At 49.1% G+C, this 18,570-nt stretch overlaps 1 protein-coding gene across 2 annotated transcripts in view; it reads left to right on the top strand.

Moving 5' to 3' along the window:
* LOC138447793 (tetraspanin-1-like) overlaps window positions 1-18,570 on the top strand; it is an 861,729-nt gene that overhangs the window by 722,626 nt on the left and 120,533 nt on the right. For both annotated transcript variants that reach the window (XM_069604145.1, XM_069604146.1), the window contains 2 exons: window positions 17,692-17,844; window positions 18,147-18,230. In XM_069604145.1, the coding sequence (XP_069460246.1) occupies window positions 17,692-17,844; window positions 18,147-18,230 (237 nt within the window). The remainder of the gene's footprint in view (window positions 1-17,691; window positions 17,845-18,146; window positions 18,231-18,570) is intronic.

The following is an 18,570-nucleotide window of genomic DNA, read 5'->3' on the forward strand; positions in this document are numbered from 1 at the left end:
TCCCTCTCCCTCTCCAGTTTCCACCCTCTCCCCCACCCCCCTCCGCCGCAGCTCCCACACCAACCTCACCTACCGAAGTGAATTGCAACCTATTTAATGCCCGATCCGTAGCAAAAAACAGAAACCGCATCTTTGACCTCCTCGCCTCTGACAAACTAGACCTGGTTTTCATCACCGAAACTTGGTTCTCTGACGACTTCGCCCCAATCGCCAATGAAGCCTTTCCCCCCCGACTACTCCCTCATCCCACTGAACCGTCCCTCTAGAGGAGGGGGAATAGCATTTGTCTTCAATTCTCACTTCCACGCAGCAATCATCGACTATCAACCTTCCATTCCCTCCTGCGAATCACTCCTCGTTAAACTATCCCTCTCCGCCTCGTTCTCACACAGCATCCTAATAATCTACAGACCCCCTGGCTACGATAGACAATTCTCAAACAACCTCTGCGACTCTATTGTCACCCTTCAACTAAACCATCCTAACCTCACCCTTCTTGGAGATTTTAACATATGGCTCGACATCTCCACCACCCTATGACACACTCTCTGGTTGACGGTTGTCACGAGCCGCGCAACACCGCCCACCTCCCAACGCATAACACCGCCCGCCTCCCAGCGTCACCCTACCTGCGGCGGTGGTCCTTCCCGGGCGCGCCCCTTCAGAGGCCGTGGCGCCGGGCTCCCCGTATGGGGGAGGCAGCGCACGGCGTCATGGAAATTGTGGCCGCGGTGGCGCTGGGCTGGATCGATCCTCACCACCCCGGCTTCCTGGTCACGTGGGCAACGCCCACGCATTGCTGAAGGAGCGGCCCGCCCAGCCAATCCTGTTGCCGCTTCCCGGTTGCAAGGGTCACGTGATACGCGACACCACTCACGTGACCCAATGAGGAAGCGATCACGTGACCCAAGCACCGGCTCAAAAGTACACTGAAGCCGAGCTTCCGCGCTTCTCAGCTGTTTTCAGCATTGCGAGTGGCGTTGTGTTTATCCTGGATCTTGACCTTCCGGCTTTTGAACCCTGGTTTCTGGTGATTTTGGACTGTCTTGCCTGCTCCTTGGATGTGGTTGCCCGGACTTTGCCTTGTGGATTTTGGACATTCTGGCTTGCATCATTGGACCTGCTTCTTACGGATTTCGGACTTGGCTTTTGGAACTTTCGAGGTTTGCCTTCCTCGGATCTTGGACACTTTGGCTTTGGACATTTTGGAACTGCTTCTGGAACTCCCCTTTGGCTCAAGGTTGTTTTGGACTTTGGCTCAACACCACGTCAAGCCCCAAGTGAGGGGGTTCTGACCCCAAGCGCCCCCGGCTGCCTCCCCATCCTGGTTCTTCTCCCATGCTAGGTAGGTCCCACTCCATTTTCTTGATTATTGGTCATTCCCAGGTTACTGCCTTATACTCACACTCACCTGCTTTTCCCTTGCAGCACCTGGTACCCGTGTTCCTGACCCTTTACACCTGTGGCCTCAATAACTGGTGAGGGAGTATATTATTCTCTCCTTCACTGGTGCTTGGGGACGGAGGTACCCATAGACATCGCAGAGTTTTCGTTGTGACAACGGTCTTGACCCGATTAACCTCCAACCCCACATAAACGGCCTGACCCACTATAAAGGACACACTCTTGATGCCATCTTTAGCTCCCACAACCAGATACATCTAAACCCCCCCACCCTTATCATCTGGTCAGATCACTTCATTGTTTCTTTCGCCATTCACTCACCCAACCCGCTTCCCGTACTCAAACCTGAACCTCTGAATCTGCACAAATGCTGGAAAAAACTAATAATCGTTCCTGACCTAGCTGATGCACTCCTCCAGTCCCCTCCACCTACCTGCCAACTCAATAAACAACTAACCCCCAACGCCTTTGATTCCTGGCTCAACACCTCACTAATACGGCTCACACCCTCTTGCAAACCATCAGCCCGCTGTGGCCTGTTCCCTAGATGGTTCACACCTGATTTGAAGACCTCTAAACAACTATATAAATACCTAGAACGCAAATGGCAGAAGGACAAAACCCAAGAGAGCAGAGCCACCTTGGCCCGACACCTTCCTCAGTACAAGGCCGAAATCCGGAAAGCAAAAAAAGCCCACTACAACTCCCGAATTCTAAACTGCAAAAACCCCAACAAAGAACTTCACAAAATCATCACCGAATTAAACCAAACCGGCATGCACTACCACCGTCCCGACCCCCCCACAATCACTGTGTGACTCAATCTCTCTCCACTTTTACGACACGGCTCTCGAAAGAACAAATGTAATAACCACCAAACTGGCTCTCTTACATCCACCAGGCAACCCTTCTCCCATACCGGCCAACCCACCGCCTGCGACCACTGCGCAACCAACGTTGGACTCCTTTAGTCCAATATCACCTGACCAATTTCTCAAACTTCTCTCTGCCCGCAAACCATCCGGCTCCCCGCTAAACCCTTGCCCGGCCACAACCCTCAAAGAAATGTTCGCTTCTACCAGCGCAGGAGAACACGCAAGATCCATCATAAATGACTCCCTTTCCTCAGGTATTTTTCCCGACGCATTCAAAACGGTTCATGTCAAACCTCTAATAAAAAAACCTTCCCTCGACCGTCTCGAGCCCAAAAACTACCGCCCCATCTCAAACACCAGGTTCTTTGCCAAACTCATTGACCGAACCGCCTACTCCCAACTAAATGCCTTTGTCGAAGCCAAGAATCTCCCAGACCCCACACAATCAGGTTTCAGAGCCTGACACGGAACTGAAACCACCCTAACCTCAATCTGGGATGACCTAAAAATCACGGCAGACTCCGCAGGATGCGCCGCATTAATCCTTCTTGACCCATCCGCCGCCTTCGACACAATCAATCACTCAATCCTCCTTGACCGCCTCCACTCCCTAGGAATTCGTGGAACCGCTCTCAAATGGATAGCTTCATTCCTTAAAGATAGGTACCAAATAACGCTACTCTCCACCTATTCATCCCAAGCCCGACCAGTCAACACGGGAGTTCCACAAGGAGCATGCCTATCTGCCCTCCTGTTCAATCTCTACTTGATCACCCTCCCACCAATAATTCGTTCACACAACATCCTGTGTTACAACTATGTTGATGACACTCAACTAATCCTAAAACTCCTGAACTCAAAACCCATTTGCCGACCTGACCTCACCTCCTGCCTCCTCGACATAGAGCTCTGGATGACCCAAAGCCACCTCTTGTTAAACCCCTCCAAAACTGAAATCATGATATTTGGCAACTCCGAAATTCTTTCACACCCACTACCCTGGCCATCCGCCATGGGCAACTCACCGACTCCCTCTAACTCAGTAAAAAACCTTGGATGCACCCTTGACTCTGTCCTAACTCTCTCGCGCCAAGTCAACAACGTCTCAAAGTCCTGCCACTACCACCTTAAAACTCTTAGGTGCATCTTTCCATATCTCTCCTTTCCCAACAGACTCTCCGTGGTCCAATCAATTGTTATATCAAGACTGGACTACGCTAACCCCCTCTACCTCGGACTGCACGCTTACCAACTGAATAAACTTCAAAGAGTACAAAACGCTGCAGCCAAACTACTACTAGCGCTCGGCCCGAGAGACCACATCTCACCAGCCCTTAAAACTCTACACTGGCTTCCAGTGGCCCAAAGGGTGACTTTCAAAACTTTATACTTTTCTCATCGAGCATTGCATAAAACCGGACCTCAATATCTTCAAGACAAGCTAATACCCTATCACCCACGTACTCTAAGATCAAGCACAGCCAGCCTCCTAGTCATACCCAAAACGAACTCAGTCAGGTTAGACGGAACATCATTCTCAGCCTTGGCCCCCACACTGTGGAACGCACTCCCACCGCACATCGCCTAACTGAAGATCTAATGTCTTTCCGCAAACTACCGAAAACTTGGCTCTGCCCCTAAAACCAACCCGTATGCAAACTATCCCAAACTGAATAACAGCATCTCAATGACACCAACCCAACAAACTACTAGATCTTGAATAACAATAAGACAAATAACAATACAACATCAAGATCCATACGAGAAATAGACAACTAACAACCGCTAATGTAAACTAAAACGACAAACAGAATAGAACAAGTAAAGTTGATCAAAGCAGTGAATTGGATAAAAGAATAAATCGTACGAAAGCAGGAACGAGGTTTAAATTAAGGAAATGGATGTAATGAGTGCAATGGACAAAATGAACAAACTGGCGAAATGAATAAAGAGAAGATGATGGAAAGATAAATAAAAGAGACTGATGAGTACACAGACAGATGACACAGAGTGTATGAGTGCGTGGCATAAAGGGAAAGTACAGAATAGACGATTCAAATACATGAGACGGGTGTAGTGCATGAAACAGATAGAGAGCACGGAACGGATCCAGTGCGTATATGACAATTGGCATGGCCTGAATCGATAATGCATGATGAATGAACGAAGTGAATGGAGCGGATGAAATCGTTACAATGGATGAAGCACGTGGAGCGGATGAGTTCGCTGAACGGATGAAAGCGGTGAGCAGATGAATGTGTAGATCGGATGAGTATATAGGACAGATGAGTATCTTGAGCGGATGAGTGTGTTGAGCGGATGAGATGTAGAGCGGATGAGTGTATGTGCAGAGGGGATGAGAGTATAGAGCAGATGAGTGTATAGAGCGGATGAGCGTATAGAGCGGATGAGTGTATAGAGCGTATAGTGCGTATGAGCGAATGACTTTGTAGAGCAGATGAGTGCATATAGTGCGTGGAAAGAATGAGTGCATAGAGCGGATGATTGCGCGGAGCGGATGGGATCATGGAGCAGACGGGTGCACAGAGCGAATGGGAGCGCGGAGTGTGATGGGTAGGCAGCACGGAAGAGTGCGCAGAGGTGTAACGCTCACCTGGTATCCATGGGGACGTCACTCAGCCTGTCCTGACCTCTTACGACTTCAAACCCTTCCCTGGAGTCTACTCGACTGGAGACTGGGCCTGAAACACAGGATTGGTAGAGTTTAACTCCCTATTGTCTCTGTGTGCTTGAACCCCTTCTTCCCCAGGGTCCAACCCTTCCCTTTGATCCACAGCTCACCTTGTTTTCTTGGAAAGTATGCTCTCCATCCTGCTTTCAGCCCAGGGGCGCGTTGATTGATGCAGGCTCATTGCTGCGTAGTTACTTCACTGGCAAGAGTCCGACAGGTAAGTATAATGAGTCTTTTGAACAGTTCTCTAACTTCCTTCCTTTCCTTCCCTAGATGATGGCCGGCATCCGGGGATGGCGATGTGCTGCTGAGATGAGTAGCGCTGAAGGTGAGAGAGAGCGTGATGCGTGATGCGATCCTTTGTATTTGTATTGAAGTGAGTTATTTTTCTGTGTCTTTTAGGTGCCGTGACGTTTTCAGTGTGGATGCCGGTTATGAAGAAGAAATGCGGTGAGTAAGCGCGGTATGCGGCGCCTCTAGATGTTTCCATGCTAACCTGGAGTGTCTTTTCCCTCTTGCAGATGGATGAGAAGTTCCGGAGACAGAGTTCCCCCAGAGCGGCTGAGATTCAGGTAAGCGTTTGAAGCTCGTACAGTCTTTAAAAATAAGCAAAGATTTACTGAATGCTTACTAATGCCTTTTTTCTGTTCTTTTCCCTTTTCCTTAGGAAGTGGCGTGCCGGGATGGGAATGACACCGCCGAAGATGCCCGCAGAACAGAAGAAGCGATGAATGGTGGGCAGAAGCGCTGCAAGTTAAGGCTGTTCCTAACAGTGTTCTTGTTCTTGCAGGAGCGGAGCGCAGAAGAAAGATGCAGGCCTACTGGAGACCGATCCGAACACGGTGAGTGTCACACTGCAGGTGTAGAAAACACAAAGCATGTTTCTCAGCCTGGGCATGGCTTAAATAGTCTCTGGGTATCCCAGGTGTCTCTGGGCTGAACCACACCCAAAAGACTAGACTGCACATGCAGTTCTTGGAACCGAAATATGTAGGGGCATCCATCTTGTCCCCATCAATGCACTACAAGTCCAATCCCCAATGTTATCCTATGGGAGTGAGTGAGTCTGGTGCCACAAGCGCCAAGTCTGACTCCAAGTGGGTCTTTGGAGGGATGAAGAGGCCCTTGAGGGCCATGTAGGTGATCGTGGCCTGGCTCCAGCCTGACATCTTGGAGTCTAATGGGTAGAGCGGATGAATGTATGGAGCAGATGGGTGCGTAGAGCGGATGAGTGCATAGAGCGGATGAGTGGATAGAGCGGATGAGTGGGTAGAGCAGATGAATGTGTAGAGCAGATGAGTGCGTAGAGCGGATGAGTGCGTAGATCGGATGAGTGCGTAGAGCATGTAGAGAGGATGAGTGCCTAGGGCGGATGAGTGCCTAGAGTGAATGAGTGCGTAGCGTGGATGAGTACGTAGAGCCATTGAGTGCGTAGAGCGGACGGAACGGGTGAAGGATGTGGATGGAATGGGTGACGTATGTGGTTGGAATGGGTGACGTATGTGGATGGAATGGGTGACGTATGTGGATAGAATGAGTGATGTATGTGGAAGGAACGGGTGACGTATATGGATGGAACGGGTGGCATATGTGGATGGAATGGGTGAAATATGTGGATGGAATGGATGAAGTATGTTAAAGGTACTGATGTAATATGTGAAAGGTGCGGGGAAGTATGTCGATGGTACGGGTGAATTACGTGGATTGAGTCATTAAAACAACTTAGAAATTCACAGAACAGGCCAGAGTACATGGAACAGATCCGAATGCATGGAACGGATTCAAGTGCGTGGAACGGATTGGAGTGCATGGAACGGATTGCAGTGCATGGAACGGATTGCAGTGCGTGGAATGGATTGGAATGCGTTGAGCGGACTGGAGTGCGTGGAGCAGACTTGAGTGCATGGTGCAGACTGGAGTGCGTGGAGCGGATGATTGCGCGGAGCGGATGGGATCATGGAGCAGACGGGTGCACAGAGCGAATGGGAGCGCGGAGTGTGATGGGTAGGCAGCACGGAAGAGTGCGCAGAGGTGTAACGCTCACCTGGTATCCATGGGGACGTCACTCAGCCTGTCCTGACCTCTTACGACCTCAAACCCTTCCCTGGAGTCTACTCGACTGGAGACTGGGACTGAAACACAGGATTGGTAGAGTTTAACTCCCTATTGTCTCTGTGTGCTTGAACCCCTTCTTCCCCAGGGTCCAACCCTTCCCTTTGATCCACAGCTCACCTTGTTTTCTTGGAAAGTGTGCTCTCCATCCTGCTTTCAGCCCAGGGGCGCGTTGATTGATGCAGGCTCATTGCTGCGTAGTTACTTCACTGGCAAGAGTCCGACAGGTAAGTATAATGAGTCTTTTGAACAGTTCTCTAACTTCCTTCCTTTCCTTCCCTAGATGATGGCCGGCATCCGGGGATGGCGATGTGCTGCTGAGATGAGTAGCGCTGAAGGTGAGAGAGAGCGTGATGCGCGATGCGATCCTTTGTATTTGTATTGAACTGAGTTATTTTTCTGTGTCTTTTAGGTGCCGTGACGTTTTCAGTGTGGATGCCGGTTATGAAGAAGAAATGCGGTGAGTAAGCGCGGTATGCGGCGCCTCTAGATGTTTCCATGCTAACCTGGAGTGTCTTTTCCCTCTTGCAGATGGATGAGAAGTTCCGGAGACAGAGTTCCCCCAGAGCGGCTGAGATTCAGGTAAGCGTTTGAAGCTCGTACAGTCTTTAAAAATAAGCAAAGATTTACTGAATGCTTACTAATGCCTTTTTTCTGTTCTTTTCCCTTTTCCTTAGGAAGTGGCGTGCCTGGATGGGAATGACACCGCCGAAGATGCCCGCAGAACAGAAGAAGCGATGAATGATGGGCAGAAGCGCTGCAAGTTAAGGCTGTTCCTAACAGTGTTCTTGTTCTTGCAGGAGCGGAGCGCAGAAGAAAGATGCAGGCCTACTGGAGACCGATCCGAACACGGTGAGTGTCACACTGCAGGTGTAGAAAACACAAAGCATGTTTCTCAGCCTGGGCATGGCTTAAATAGTCTCTGGGTATCCCAGGTGTCTCTGGGCTGAACCACACCCAAAAGACTAGACTGCACATGCAGTTCTTGGAACCGAAATATGTAGGGGCATCCATCTTGTCCCCATCAATGCACTACAAGTCCAATCCCCAATGTTATCCTATGGGAGTGAGTGAGTCTGGTGCCACAAGCGCCAAGTCTGACTCCAAGTGGGTCTTTGGAGGGATGAAGAGGCCCTTGAGGGCCATGTAGGTGATCGTGGCCTGGCTCCAGCCTGACATCTTGGAGTCTAATGGGTAGAGCGGATGAATGTATGGAGCAGATGGGTGCGTAGAGCGGATGAGTGCATAGAGCGGATGAGTGCATAGAGCGGATGAGTGGGTAGAGCAGATGAATGTGTAGAGCAGATGAGTGCGTAGAGCGGATGAGTGCGTAGATCGGATGAGTGCGTAGAGCATGTAGAGAGGATGAGTGCCTAGGGCGGATGAGTGCCTAGAGTGAATGAGTGCGTAGCGTGGATGAGTACGTAGAGCCATTGAGTGCGTAGAGCGGACGGAACGGGTGAAGGATGTGGATGGAATGGGTGACGTATGTGGTTGGAATGGGTGACGTATGTGGATGGAATGGGTGACGTATGTGGATAGAATGAGTGATGTATGTGGAAGGAACGGGTGACGTATATGGATGGAACGGGTGGCATATGTGGATGGAATGGGTGAAATATGTGGATGGAATGGATGAAGTATGTTAAAGGTACTGATGTAATATGTGAAAGGTGCGGGGAAGTATGTCGATGGTAGGGGTGAATTACGTGGATTGAGTCATTAAAACAACTTAGAAATTCACAGAACAGGCCGGAGTACATGGAACAGATCCGAATGCATGGAACGGATTCAAGTGCGTGGAACGGATTGGAGTGCATGGAACGGATTGCAGTGCATGGAACGGATTGCAGTGCGTGGAATGGATTGGAATGCGTTGAGCGGACTGGAGTGCGTGGAGCAGACTTGAGTGCATGGTGCAGACTGGAGTGCGTGGAGCGGACTGGAGTGCGTGGAGCGGACTGGAGTGCATGGAGCTGACTGCACGGGAGTGCATGGAGTGGATTGGAGTGCATTGAGCGGACTGGAGTGCATGGAGCGGACTGGAGTGCATGGAGCGGACCGGAGTGCATGGAACGGATTGGAGCGCGTAGAATTGCGCGACTTTCATGGAATGGTTTGGAATCCATGGAATGTTTGAAAGAGCATGTAACCCATCATATCACATCACCACGCCTTCGGTTCCCAAGGGCGTTCAACCTACCAGCACCTTCAGACCATACCAATGGTACATAAGGCGCTATATAAATGCAAAGTAACATAACATAACATACAAGATAACTGCATTACAAGCAATGGAATCTATTGCGAATGGTAAATTGTCTCAGATGAGCTTAGAGGCTCTCCAGAAAGCTTGTGAAGCCAGGGAGTTAGACTTTGTAGATAAGTCTAGGGCTGAGCTGATAGCTGCCCTGGTGGACTACCAGACTGATTGAGAGACTCTTGAAGGAAGGGGATGCAACCAATGAGGACTCTACCACCAGGGTTGTCGCCAAATCTATTTCTGGGAATGCCACCATTCCTGCTGCCTCTGTCAAACCCCAGCAATTCCTTAGAGCTTGAGTTATTTTGGCCTTTGGATATCGCACGTTGGAAATAGATGCTGAGTTTAAGAAAGAGGAGTTGGCACAGCAAGTGGAACTCAAGAATAGGAATCTTGAACTCAAAGACAAGGACACTGAATGTCAGCGAATCCAGTTAGAGAAAGCTTGAGTGGAGACTTCAGCTAAACCAGTGGAGAGTGTCAGGTCCCCAGCAACCAAGTTTATGAAAGATTTGGTTGTTGTGTATGAGGAGGGTTCTGATATCCTCCAATGGATTGAAGCGTTTGAGATGCCTTGTGCAATTCATGATGTTGATAAAAGAAATTGGGCTAAGTGTTTGTTAAGCAGAGTGCCTCAGACTGGATATGACTGTATTCTGAAACTGAGTGTGGAAGAAAGGGGTCAGTATGAGAACATGAAGTCTGTTTTAATTGCCAAGTTTGGCAAGATACCTACCCAGTACCTTAAGAGGTTCAGGGATTTTAAGAAACGAGAGAATGTGTCTTGGATTGACTGGGTGAGTGCTGCGCACATGAACATGATGGGGTGGATTGATGGTTACAAAGTGAAAACGTTTGTTGAATTGTTCCACCTTTTGTTTTTTGAGCATTTTTCGGAAGCCTGTTCACTATAGCTGTGTCAGTATGTTGCTGACCAGAACATTTTGGACCCCTTTAAGCTGGCTAGGTTGTCTGACAAGTGGGTCTCTCACCGGGTGTCCCCTGATGACTCCAGTGGGAAGGACAAGGACAAAGAAAAGGGGCCTCTCAGAAAGCGGAGGAGTCCCAAAAGCAGTCACAGTCAGGTAAACCAAAACCTTCCTCTCCTAAGACCCAAAAACCTAGTGGGGATAAGTCTGTTGTGGGTGGGAGTAAGAGTAGTGGTCCGCCTGCTAAGCAGGGTCCCAGTGGTTCCAGTACCGTACCCCGCACTCCCGGCACTTGTTTGGATTGTGGGGCTCTGGATCACCGAAGGGGTGACCCCAAGTGTAAGGGTAAGGCACTTGGAGTCCAGGCTGTCAACCTGACCTACCCCTACTCCGTACCTGAGGTGGAGGCCACTGTCCTGCCCTCCTCTACTCTGGGATCACCTTCGGTGCTCCCGTAGAGATTTCCTTAGTGTCCCTTGGGGCCTGGGACCAGTACGCATAAGTACTGGTGACTATCCCACAGAACACTCATAGGTTTTTGAGAAGTGTCCTCTTGAATGGCCAGCCTTCTACTGGTTTGAGAGACACTGGGGCAAGCATGACAGTGTTGGACAGGACCCTGCTTAAGCCAGAGGACTATGTAGGTGCTCCTCTGAGAACCACCAGGTTAGCTGGTGGGCCTCCCAAATTATTGCCTGTAGCCTTAGTCAACATTCCGATTGGAGACAAGACAGCGAAGCTTCCGGTCCTAGTTCAGGACAACGTGCCTGCGAACATTTTGTTAGGAAACGATTTGGTTGAGTTGGGGATGATCACGGATGGTCTGCCCATGGCTGCTGTGGCAGTCACCCGATCGCAGGTCACACAGGGTGCGGCTGCGAGACCGGTACCCTCGCCGACGGGAAAACCCAAGGCACGAAGGACACGGAAGAGTAAGAAAGCCACCTCTGTGGAGGGAGCCCCTGCTCTTCCTGCTGTTCCGACAGCACCCATTGGGATCCATGCTCCGGACGGGCTGGGTCCAGTGGTGAATCCCGTCTCAACTCCTGTGGGAGAAGAGCCAGAAGACTTTCTTGTGGGAGAGGCTCTCAACCCGGAGGATCATCCCGACCTTCAATGCTTGTTAGCTGAAGGGGACCATCCTGGGCGGACTTCTGTAAAGGACAGAGAGTGAGTGCCACTCTCTCGAGGGCCTGAGGAAACAGGCCCTGTCCCAGGCGCAAGGAGAAGTGCCTAGGACATTCCGGATTTATTGGGGGGGTGAGCTCCTTGTTAGTGAGCCCACTAAGCCTGAACCTGATACCCTCAAGACGTTGGGGGTACCCCAGGTTTACAGGCCCTTCCTGCTGCAGTTGGCGCATGAGGTGCCCTTGGCTGGACATCTTGGGACCAAGAAGACTAAGCAGAGGCTCTCTGCCCATTTCTACTGGCCCTGGATGGGAGTAGAAGTGGAGTCCCACTGCAGGACCTGCCCAACTTGTCAGTTGTCTGGCAAAATTGAAGGCAGTGTCATTGCCCCACTGCAGCCATTCCCAGTGGTTGGCACACCGTTTGAGAGGGTGGGTATTGACATCGTCGGTCCCCTTGACCCTCCCACTTCAGGTGGACATCGGTTCATCCTGGTCTTGGTCGATTATGCCACCAGGTACCCTGAGGCTATACCCCTTCGGACTGTAACTGCCAAGGTGTTTGCCAGGGCTCTCCTGGGCATTTTCACCCGTGTTGGATTCCCTAAGAAGGTTGTCTCTAACAGAGGATTCAACTTCATATTGAGTTACATGAAAACCATATGGAAAGAGTGTGGGGTAACCTACAAGTTCTCCACCTCTTAGCATCCCCAGACCAAAGGTCTGGTTGAGAGATTTAATAAAACTCGCAAGGGCACGCTAGGTGCTTTGGAAGAGCCCCTAAGGAGGAAATGGGATCTCCTCCTGCCATGCCTGTTGTTTGCTTACTGAGAGGTACCTCAAGAGGGTGTTGGTTTCAGCCCCTTTGAGTTACTCTTTAGACATCCCGTGAGGGGGCCCCTTGCCTTAATCAGAGAAGGTTTGGAGGCCACCCCTCCAGGTGCCGCCAAGCAAGTGGGGGACTATGTGTTAGGACTCAGACGGAGGATGACACAGATGATGGGTCAGGCAATAGTGAATCTCAAGGCCAGCCAGGAATTTAATAAATACTGGCATGACCTTAAAGCATCGCAAGTGGATTGGACTCCAGGACAGGAGGTCCTCGTGATGGAGCCTAACAAGCCTCAGGCTTTGGCAGATAAATGGACTGGACCCTTCAGGATTATCTCCAAGATGGGCAAAGTCAATTATGTGGTTGACATGGGAATCACTGGGGTAGCCCCTCAGGTATTCCATGTTAACAGGCTCAAGCCTTTCTACAGGCGAGCAGAAGTCTCATGTCTCTTGCTAGCTTCAGAGCAAGAAGAGGATGAGAGTGAGCCCCTTCCTGATTTGCTGCATATCAACCCTCAGGATGGCTCAGTGGAGGGAGTACATCTCTCTCCTGATCTGACGACAGAGCAGCAGAAGGCCGCCAGGGCTTTGCTCCGGCAGTATGCCTCTCTGTTTTCACTGACACCAGGCCTTACACTGTGGTGTAGGCACGAGATTGCCACTGGTGACAGTGTGCCTGTCAAAAGCAGGTGCTACCGTATGTCAGATACAGTTAAGAACCACATCCAGGCTGAGGTCACCAAGATGTTGGATCTGGGTGTTATTGAACCCTCAACCAGTCCCTGGTCAAGTCCCGTGGTCCTTGTCCCCAAGGCAAGTTCCCAGGCAGGTACCAAGGATTGAAGGTTCTGTGTGGACTACCGAGGAGTCACTGCAGTCACCAAAACTGACGCGCACCCATTGCCCTGGTCTGATGAGCTCGTGGACACCATAGGTGCTGCCAAATTTGTGAGCACCTTTGACCTTAACTCAGGCTATTGGCAAATAGCTCTGACGGACCATGCCAAGGAAAAGACGCGTTCTCAACACCAGAGGGACTCACCAGTTTAGGGTCATGCCTAATGGGTTGAAGAATGCCCCTGCCACCTTCCAGAGATTGGTCAATCATGCACTCAGTGGGCTGGAAGCCTTTTGTGTGGCTTACTTAGACGACATTGCCGTGTACAGTTCCACCTGGGAAGAGCATTTGACACATCTGGATAAGGTGTTGCAGGCCTTGAAACGGGCTAACCTCACTATCAAGGCCACCAAGTGCCAGATAGCTCAGGGGAAAGTCACGTATCTTGGTCATGAGGTAGGAGGGGGTCAAACCCAACCTCTCCCCAGTAAAGTACAGGATGTACATGACTGGGAGACTCCCACTACTCAAACCCAGGTGAGACCCTTTTTGGGTCTCACTGGGTATTATCGCAATTTCATAGCAGACTATGGAATCATAGCTGCACCCCTGACAGCTCTGACTTCACCCAAACAGCCTATGAAGGTTAATTGAACTGAAGACTGTCAGAGGGCCTTTGATGGCTTGAAAGAAAGTCTGTGTAGGGCACCTGTGTTGTGTGCGCTTGATTACAGCAAGCCCTTTATCGTTCAAACTGACGCCTGCGACACCGGAATTGGATCTGTCTTGTCCCAGTTAGATGACAAAGGGAGGGAACCTCCGATCATATTCATCAGTAGACAACTCAAGGGTAAAGAACTTAGGTGGGCTACTGTTGAAAAGGAATGTTTCAGTATAGTTTGGAACCTTAGGTGTTTTAGACCCTACCTTACGGGGTCTACCTTCAAGGTCCAAACAGATCATAAGCCCGTAAGTGGCTTATGCAGATGAAGGGTGATAACCCGAAACGGCTCAGGTGGTGCTAGGGCTAGACTTCACCATAGAGCATAGACCAGGGAAGAGTCACGATAATGCAGATGGCCTTTCCAGAAGGTATGTTGACCGTCTGGATGAGGGTGTCTATCTCGTGGGAGATTAGGCACCCTAACCTTAGTCTGGGGGTGGCGACTGTGATGCTGGAAATGCATCGGAGGGACAGGGCCTCCGTATCCTTGTCCTTTACTGCCTTTTATCGTGTGTTCTGACGTGTTTTCTGCGCAGGAGTTTGTGTGGGACTCCTGGCGGTGCAGCTTTCTCCTTTGGTTTTGGTGAACAGACCCATGGGATACCCATATGGCACCCATGGGTGGGGGTACAACCCTGTGCCCCTAGTGTATATTTTTGGGCACCTGTGTGTGTCCCACAGAGCAGGGTATGGGCTGGTGGCAGCGCTGTGCTGAATTGACTGATGCCCTGAGCGTCCTCCATTTTGGGATGCCCAGGCCCTGTCATTGGAATCGGTAGATTCCTGATGGAAACAAGATGGCTCCCGTGGCCTCTTGCCTTCCATCGCATGTTACCTTGATCTTCCCGAAGTCCCGGGAAGCCCTGGCTCTGTCCCTTCCCCCTGACTGGCTGTTGGGTGGAGGTTCCATATATGGTAGTGTGGGTAAGTGCTGACCAGACTGGCTGGAGCCTTCCCAACGACCGTATGTTGTGGGTATGCCTGTGGGTGGGACCCGGGTGAATAGAGTGTGTGACGAATACGCATTCTGTGTTGTGGGTGTCTAGTACCTGGTGTATGAAACAATGACTGAGACAGCCCTGTCCGAAAATGGTATGAATGCAGTATGGAGTGTTGAATGGCTGGGTACTTGTCCCAATACACATAACTTTTTGTGAGTGTTTGGAGAGAAGTGAATGGCCTGAATGCACTATGCACCTGATTGGCTGCCTGCCTGCATGAATGCCCTTGGCCGTGATTGGATGCTTGAGTATGACCCAGCGGAATGAATGGGAGATCAACAGTATATCTGGGGACCTCTCACTGCTAGGAATCGTGTTCAGAAGCTGAAGTCTACTACGACGAGTAACTGGAGTAAACCTGAAGCTTAACCTTGAAGCCGTGCTGGAAGAAAAGAATTGCTGTTGCTCTCCTTCATAATCTGAAAGCTGCTGTGTCTCCAAGGACTGACCCAGAGATGACCTGGTAAGGCGCCCTCTTCCCGAGCTACGAGGGACCATCGTGCACCAGCTGATCTTTGCCAAAGCTCCCTGGTAGACAGACCTTCGACAGGCTGCTGACCAGATACGGGGACTGCTGCAGAATCCCAAAGAGAAGCGCTGTGCTCCCGTTTGACTAAGAACCTTTGATTCTAAGGATGCTCTCATCCACATCGTCGCCGCTGTATCCCGCTGGAGAAGGCCTGACCGTCGACGCACCGAGGAGCATCCACCGGTGGGTTTCCCGCCACCCGAAGACCACAGAGACGCTGACGACTCAACGCCCTTGCTGGGCCACAGTTCTTCAACCTCTTTGCGGTCCAGAACTATCGACACCGAGGTGCCCCGCACGCCTCTTCCTTGCAGTACGTTTACGCTTCCCCGTCAACGAGCACGGCTAGGAAAGAAGCTGCCACTTCACTGTCGTAGCTCACCCTGTTCTCCGTCGGACGTTCGACGACTCGTGACTCCTGCCTTAAAGGGAGGACACTCAAGAAGGGCCGTCGATTCCCCGACGAGGAACGCTACAACACCAGGTACTTTGGGCTTGGAGCACTATTGGGAAGTATCTTGTGAACAATCTGGGCTTGTATCTTTATTCTACAGGTTGCCCAGGTGGGGGGATCTCCACACAGAGCTGTGTTTAACAGTAGTGACCAGTATTTCTCCCAATTGTTCTTATCAACTGCTTGCCTCTTACCTCTATTGTTGGTTGCCTTTACAAACTGATTTGTGTGCCATTTAACCATACAGTTGATGCACTTTAAAGAGATATAATAGTAATTGTGGTACCATGTAGAACAGTATATTTGCCATTATAGATAACTGAGTACAAAGTGAGTTATCGTGATATTGTACATAACCTTGAATATTAATTATATAAAGACTTTGTTTTAACTGATACAGTGGGTGCTTGGGTACTACACTGTGCTTAAGAACCAGCCCGCATCACTTCCTGAGAAGCTAGGCCTTGATTGCTAGACCACGTACCAATAATAGAGAATCTTGGCTGGGGTCCTCGTGCCTCTCATCTACCATATAGAGAGCAGAAGTACAGACACCCCCTCCAGTCTTTACAGTTGTCGAGACAGGAATCAGGTTAGGATAGGCTTTTTTTACTGGATAGCAGACTGAACTGTTATTTTAAGGACAACCTCAAGAGCACCCTTTTTGGACTCTTTTCCTTAAGAGTAGGACTGAAAAGTATAGGGATAGTACAGGTTTTGTGATTCGATAAAAGAATTACATTACACACAATGTCATCTTGTCCGTCTCCTGATTCTGACTTACTACGCTCCTCTCTATTCCTATTCTGGCCCTGGATCTCGTCGACACCACACTACATGCATATTCTTCCTCCCACTGTATGTTCAACCCATTCTCATCTGGGTCTCCCCAATACCGTCTGCCTTGGGCGATGCTTACCCTCTTGTTTATTTCTACTGCCTTGATTTGGTAACTGGGGCAGAATTCTTCCTGCTGCCTAGACATCTGCTGCTGTTTCTTTCTTACCACTGCCTAATATTCTCTTGACCCTTCTTGAGTTTCTTATCTGGCCAGTTCCTTATGCTCTCCTACTCACCTTCTGATGTTCACTTTCTGTCACCTCCTGAAACTCGTGTCTCTAGACTCCTCCACTCTCATTTTTCCCTCCAACCACCTTTTCTAACTGCTCACCTAAATCGCAACTTCCTTCAAACTCCACTTATCGCTTTTGTCAAATATCCACACCTCTCTCTGTTGGGCTAATGTTGATATGCCCTAGGGATCGCTCCCCTAGGCATTGGCCCTTGACCATTTTTTGCTTTTGTTCTCCCAACTAGTACTGTTTGTACAGCCAACTCCTTTTCGAGTTAGATTTGAAATCGGAGGAGGAGGAGAAATACAAGGAACCTACATCATTGTGTTATAGTCTTCTATATAGGAGGAACCTTGGAATACTGGTAACCTGTGGGCATTTTGTTTAGTCCAGTCATGCACACTCCTTTACCTCAGTATGCCATCCTATAGTACTTGGTGAAGTTATAACCTACAATATATGTATTTTTCCGAACTGATGAACTGACCCATTATCACAATGCTGCAGGTGGCTGCTTTGAAACGAAGTCAAGCTCACAGTGTAGCTTAAGAATATAAGGCCAAAGACCAGTTATTGAGATTTTGTTTTACAGAGAGAAACTTATATTTTGAATGATAAATGGTGTTTGTGCCCCTGCCTGTCTGCAAAGACAATCTACACCGTCTATTAAATCCTTTAGGGTACATGTGTGCATCTTCTTTTACAGTTAAATGACATTACCTCATATGTTCAACATATGAAGATATTGGTGTTAATGGGGCATAGGAAAAGGACACAAAGTAAGAAGCTTGGAAAGTCAGTAATAATTTGTAAACAGTATGGTTTTTCTTTTACAGTTTAAATGTTGTGGATTTGTCAACTATACAGATTTTTCTAACTCCAACTTTCATAGTGAAACTGGCCTTGCATATCCCAAGATCTGTTGCATAAAGCCGGAATCTGAAGCATGTGACGGTCATAATGTGACATCCGCAGTGATTTATCAAAAGGTAATTATAACATTCAAATATTATGGAATTAGAAAAAGTAGATTGACAACATTCTGTGTAGATCAAAAAGTATTGTGTGCCTAGTAGTCTGTGAACATCCGTGATGGATAAACTGGTGTGAGCTTGGCAAGAGTGGCAGAATAACCTGAGCTTATATCATACATTTTTAAACTTGTGTAATTAAAATGTGTCCTATTACTTATAATTATTTTGTTGTGATGCTAACGAGTTGCAGAATAAAATGTACTTACATCATGCATTTTCAAACGTTTGTAATTCAAATGTTTTTTCCTATTATGTAGGGCTGTTTTGTTCTGATGCTAAACACGTTTCAAAGCCAGAGCACAATAATTGGGGTATCAGCAGCCACAGTTACAATATTAGAAGTAAGTCATCTTCTGTGGCATGCAACCATATGAATATTGTTTTGTGACTTTTAATCTCTAGTTACAATCCATTGATGACATTTTCCACTGGAGCACAATATGTGTCAAATATACAGTTCACAGATTTCTTAAAATTGCTCCTAGATTCACATGTATTGAATTGAAATGATATTTTCCTTCTATCACGCTTGTACACAAGTGTTCCAGAGCGCGACAAGGCAAGGGAGGGGAACAGGGTAGAACAAAACAACGCTCTTACTAGGCCCAGTGACACTGAGAACGCGCACGTGCATCGGAGAGGTAGAAGGGAAAAGTGCATGGAAGGGGGGAGAAGTGGAAA

The sequence above is a fragment of the Ambystoma mexicanum genome, chromosome 3q (assembly GCF_040938575.1).
Source record: "Ambystoma mexicanum isolate Mex_15411 chromosome 3q, UKY_AmexF1_1, whole genome shotgun sequence".
Taxonomy (NCBI): Eukaryota; Metazoa; Chordata; class Amphibia; order Caudata; family Ambystomatidae; genus Ambystoma; species Ambystoma mexicanum.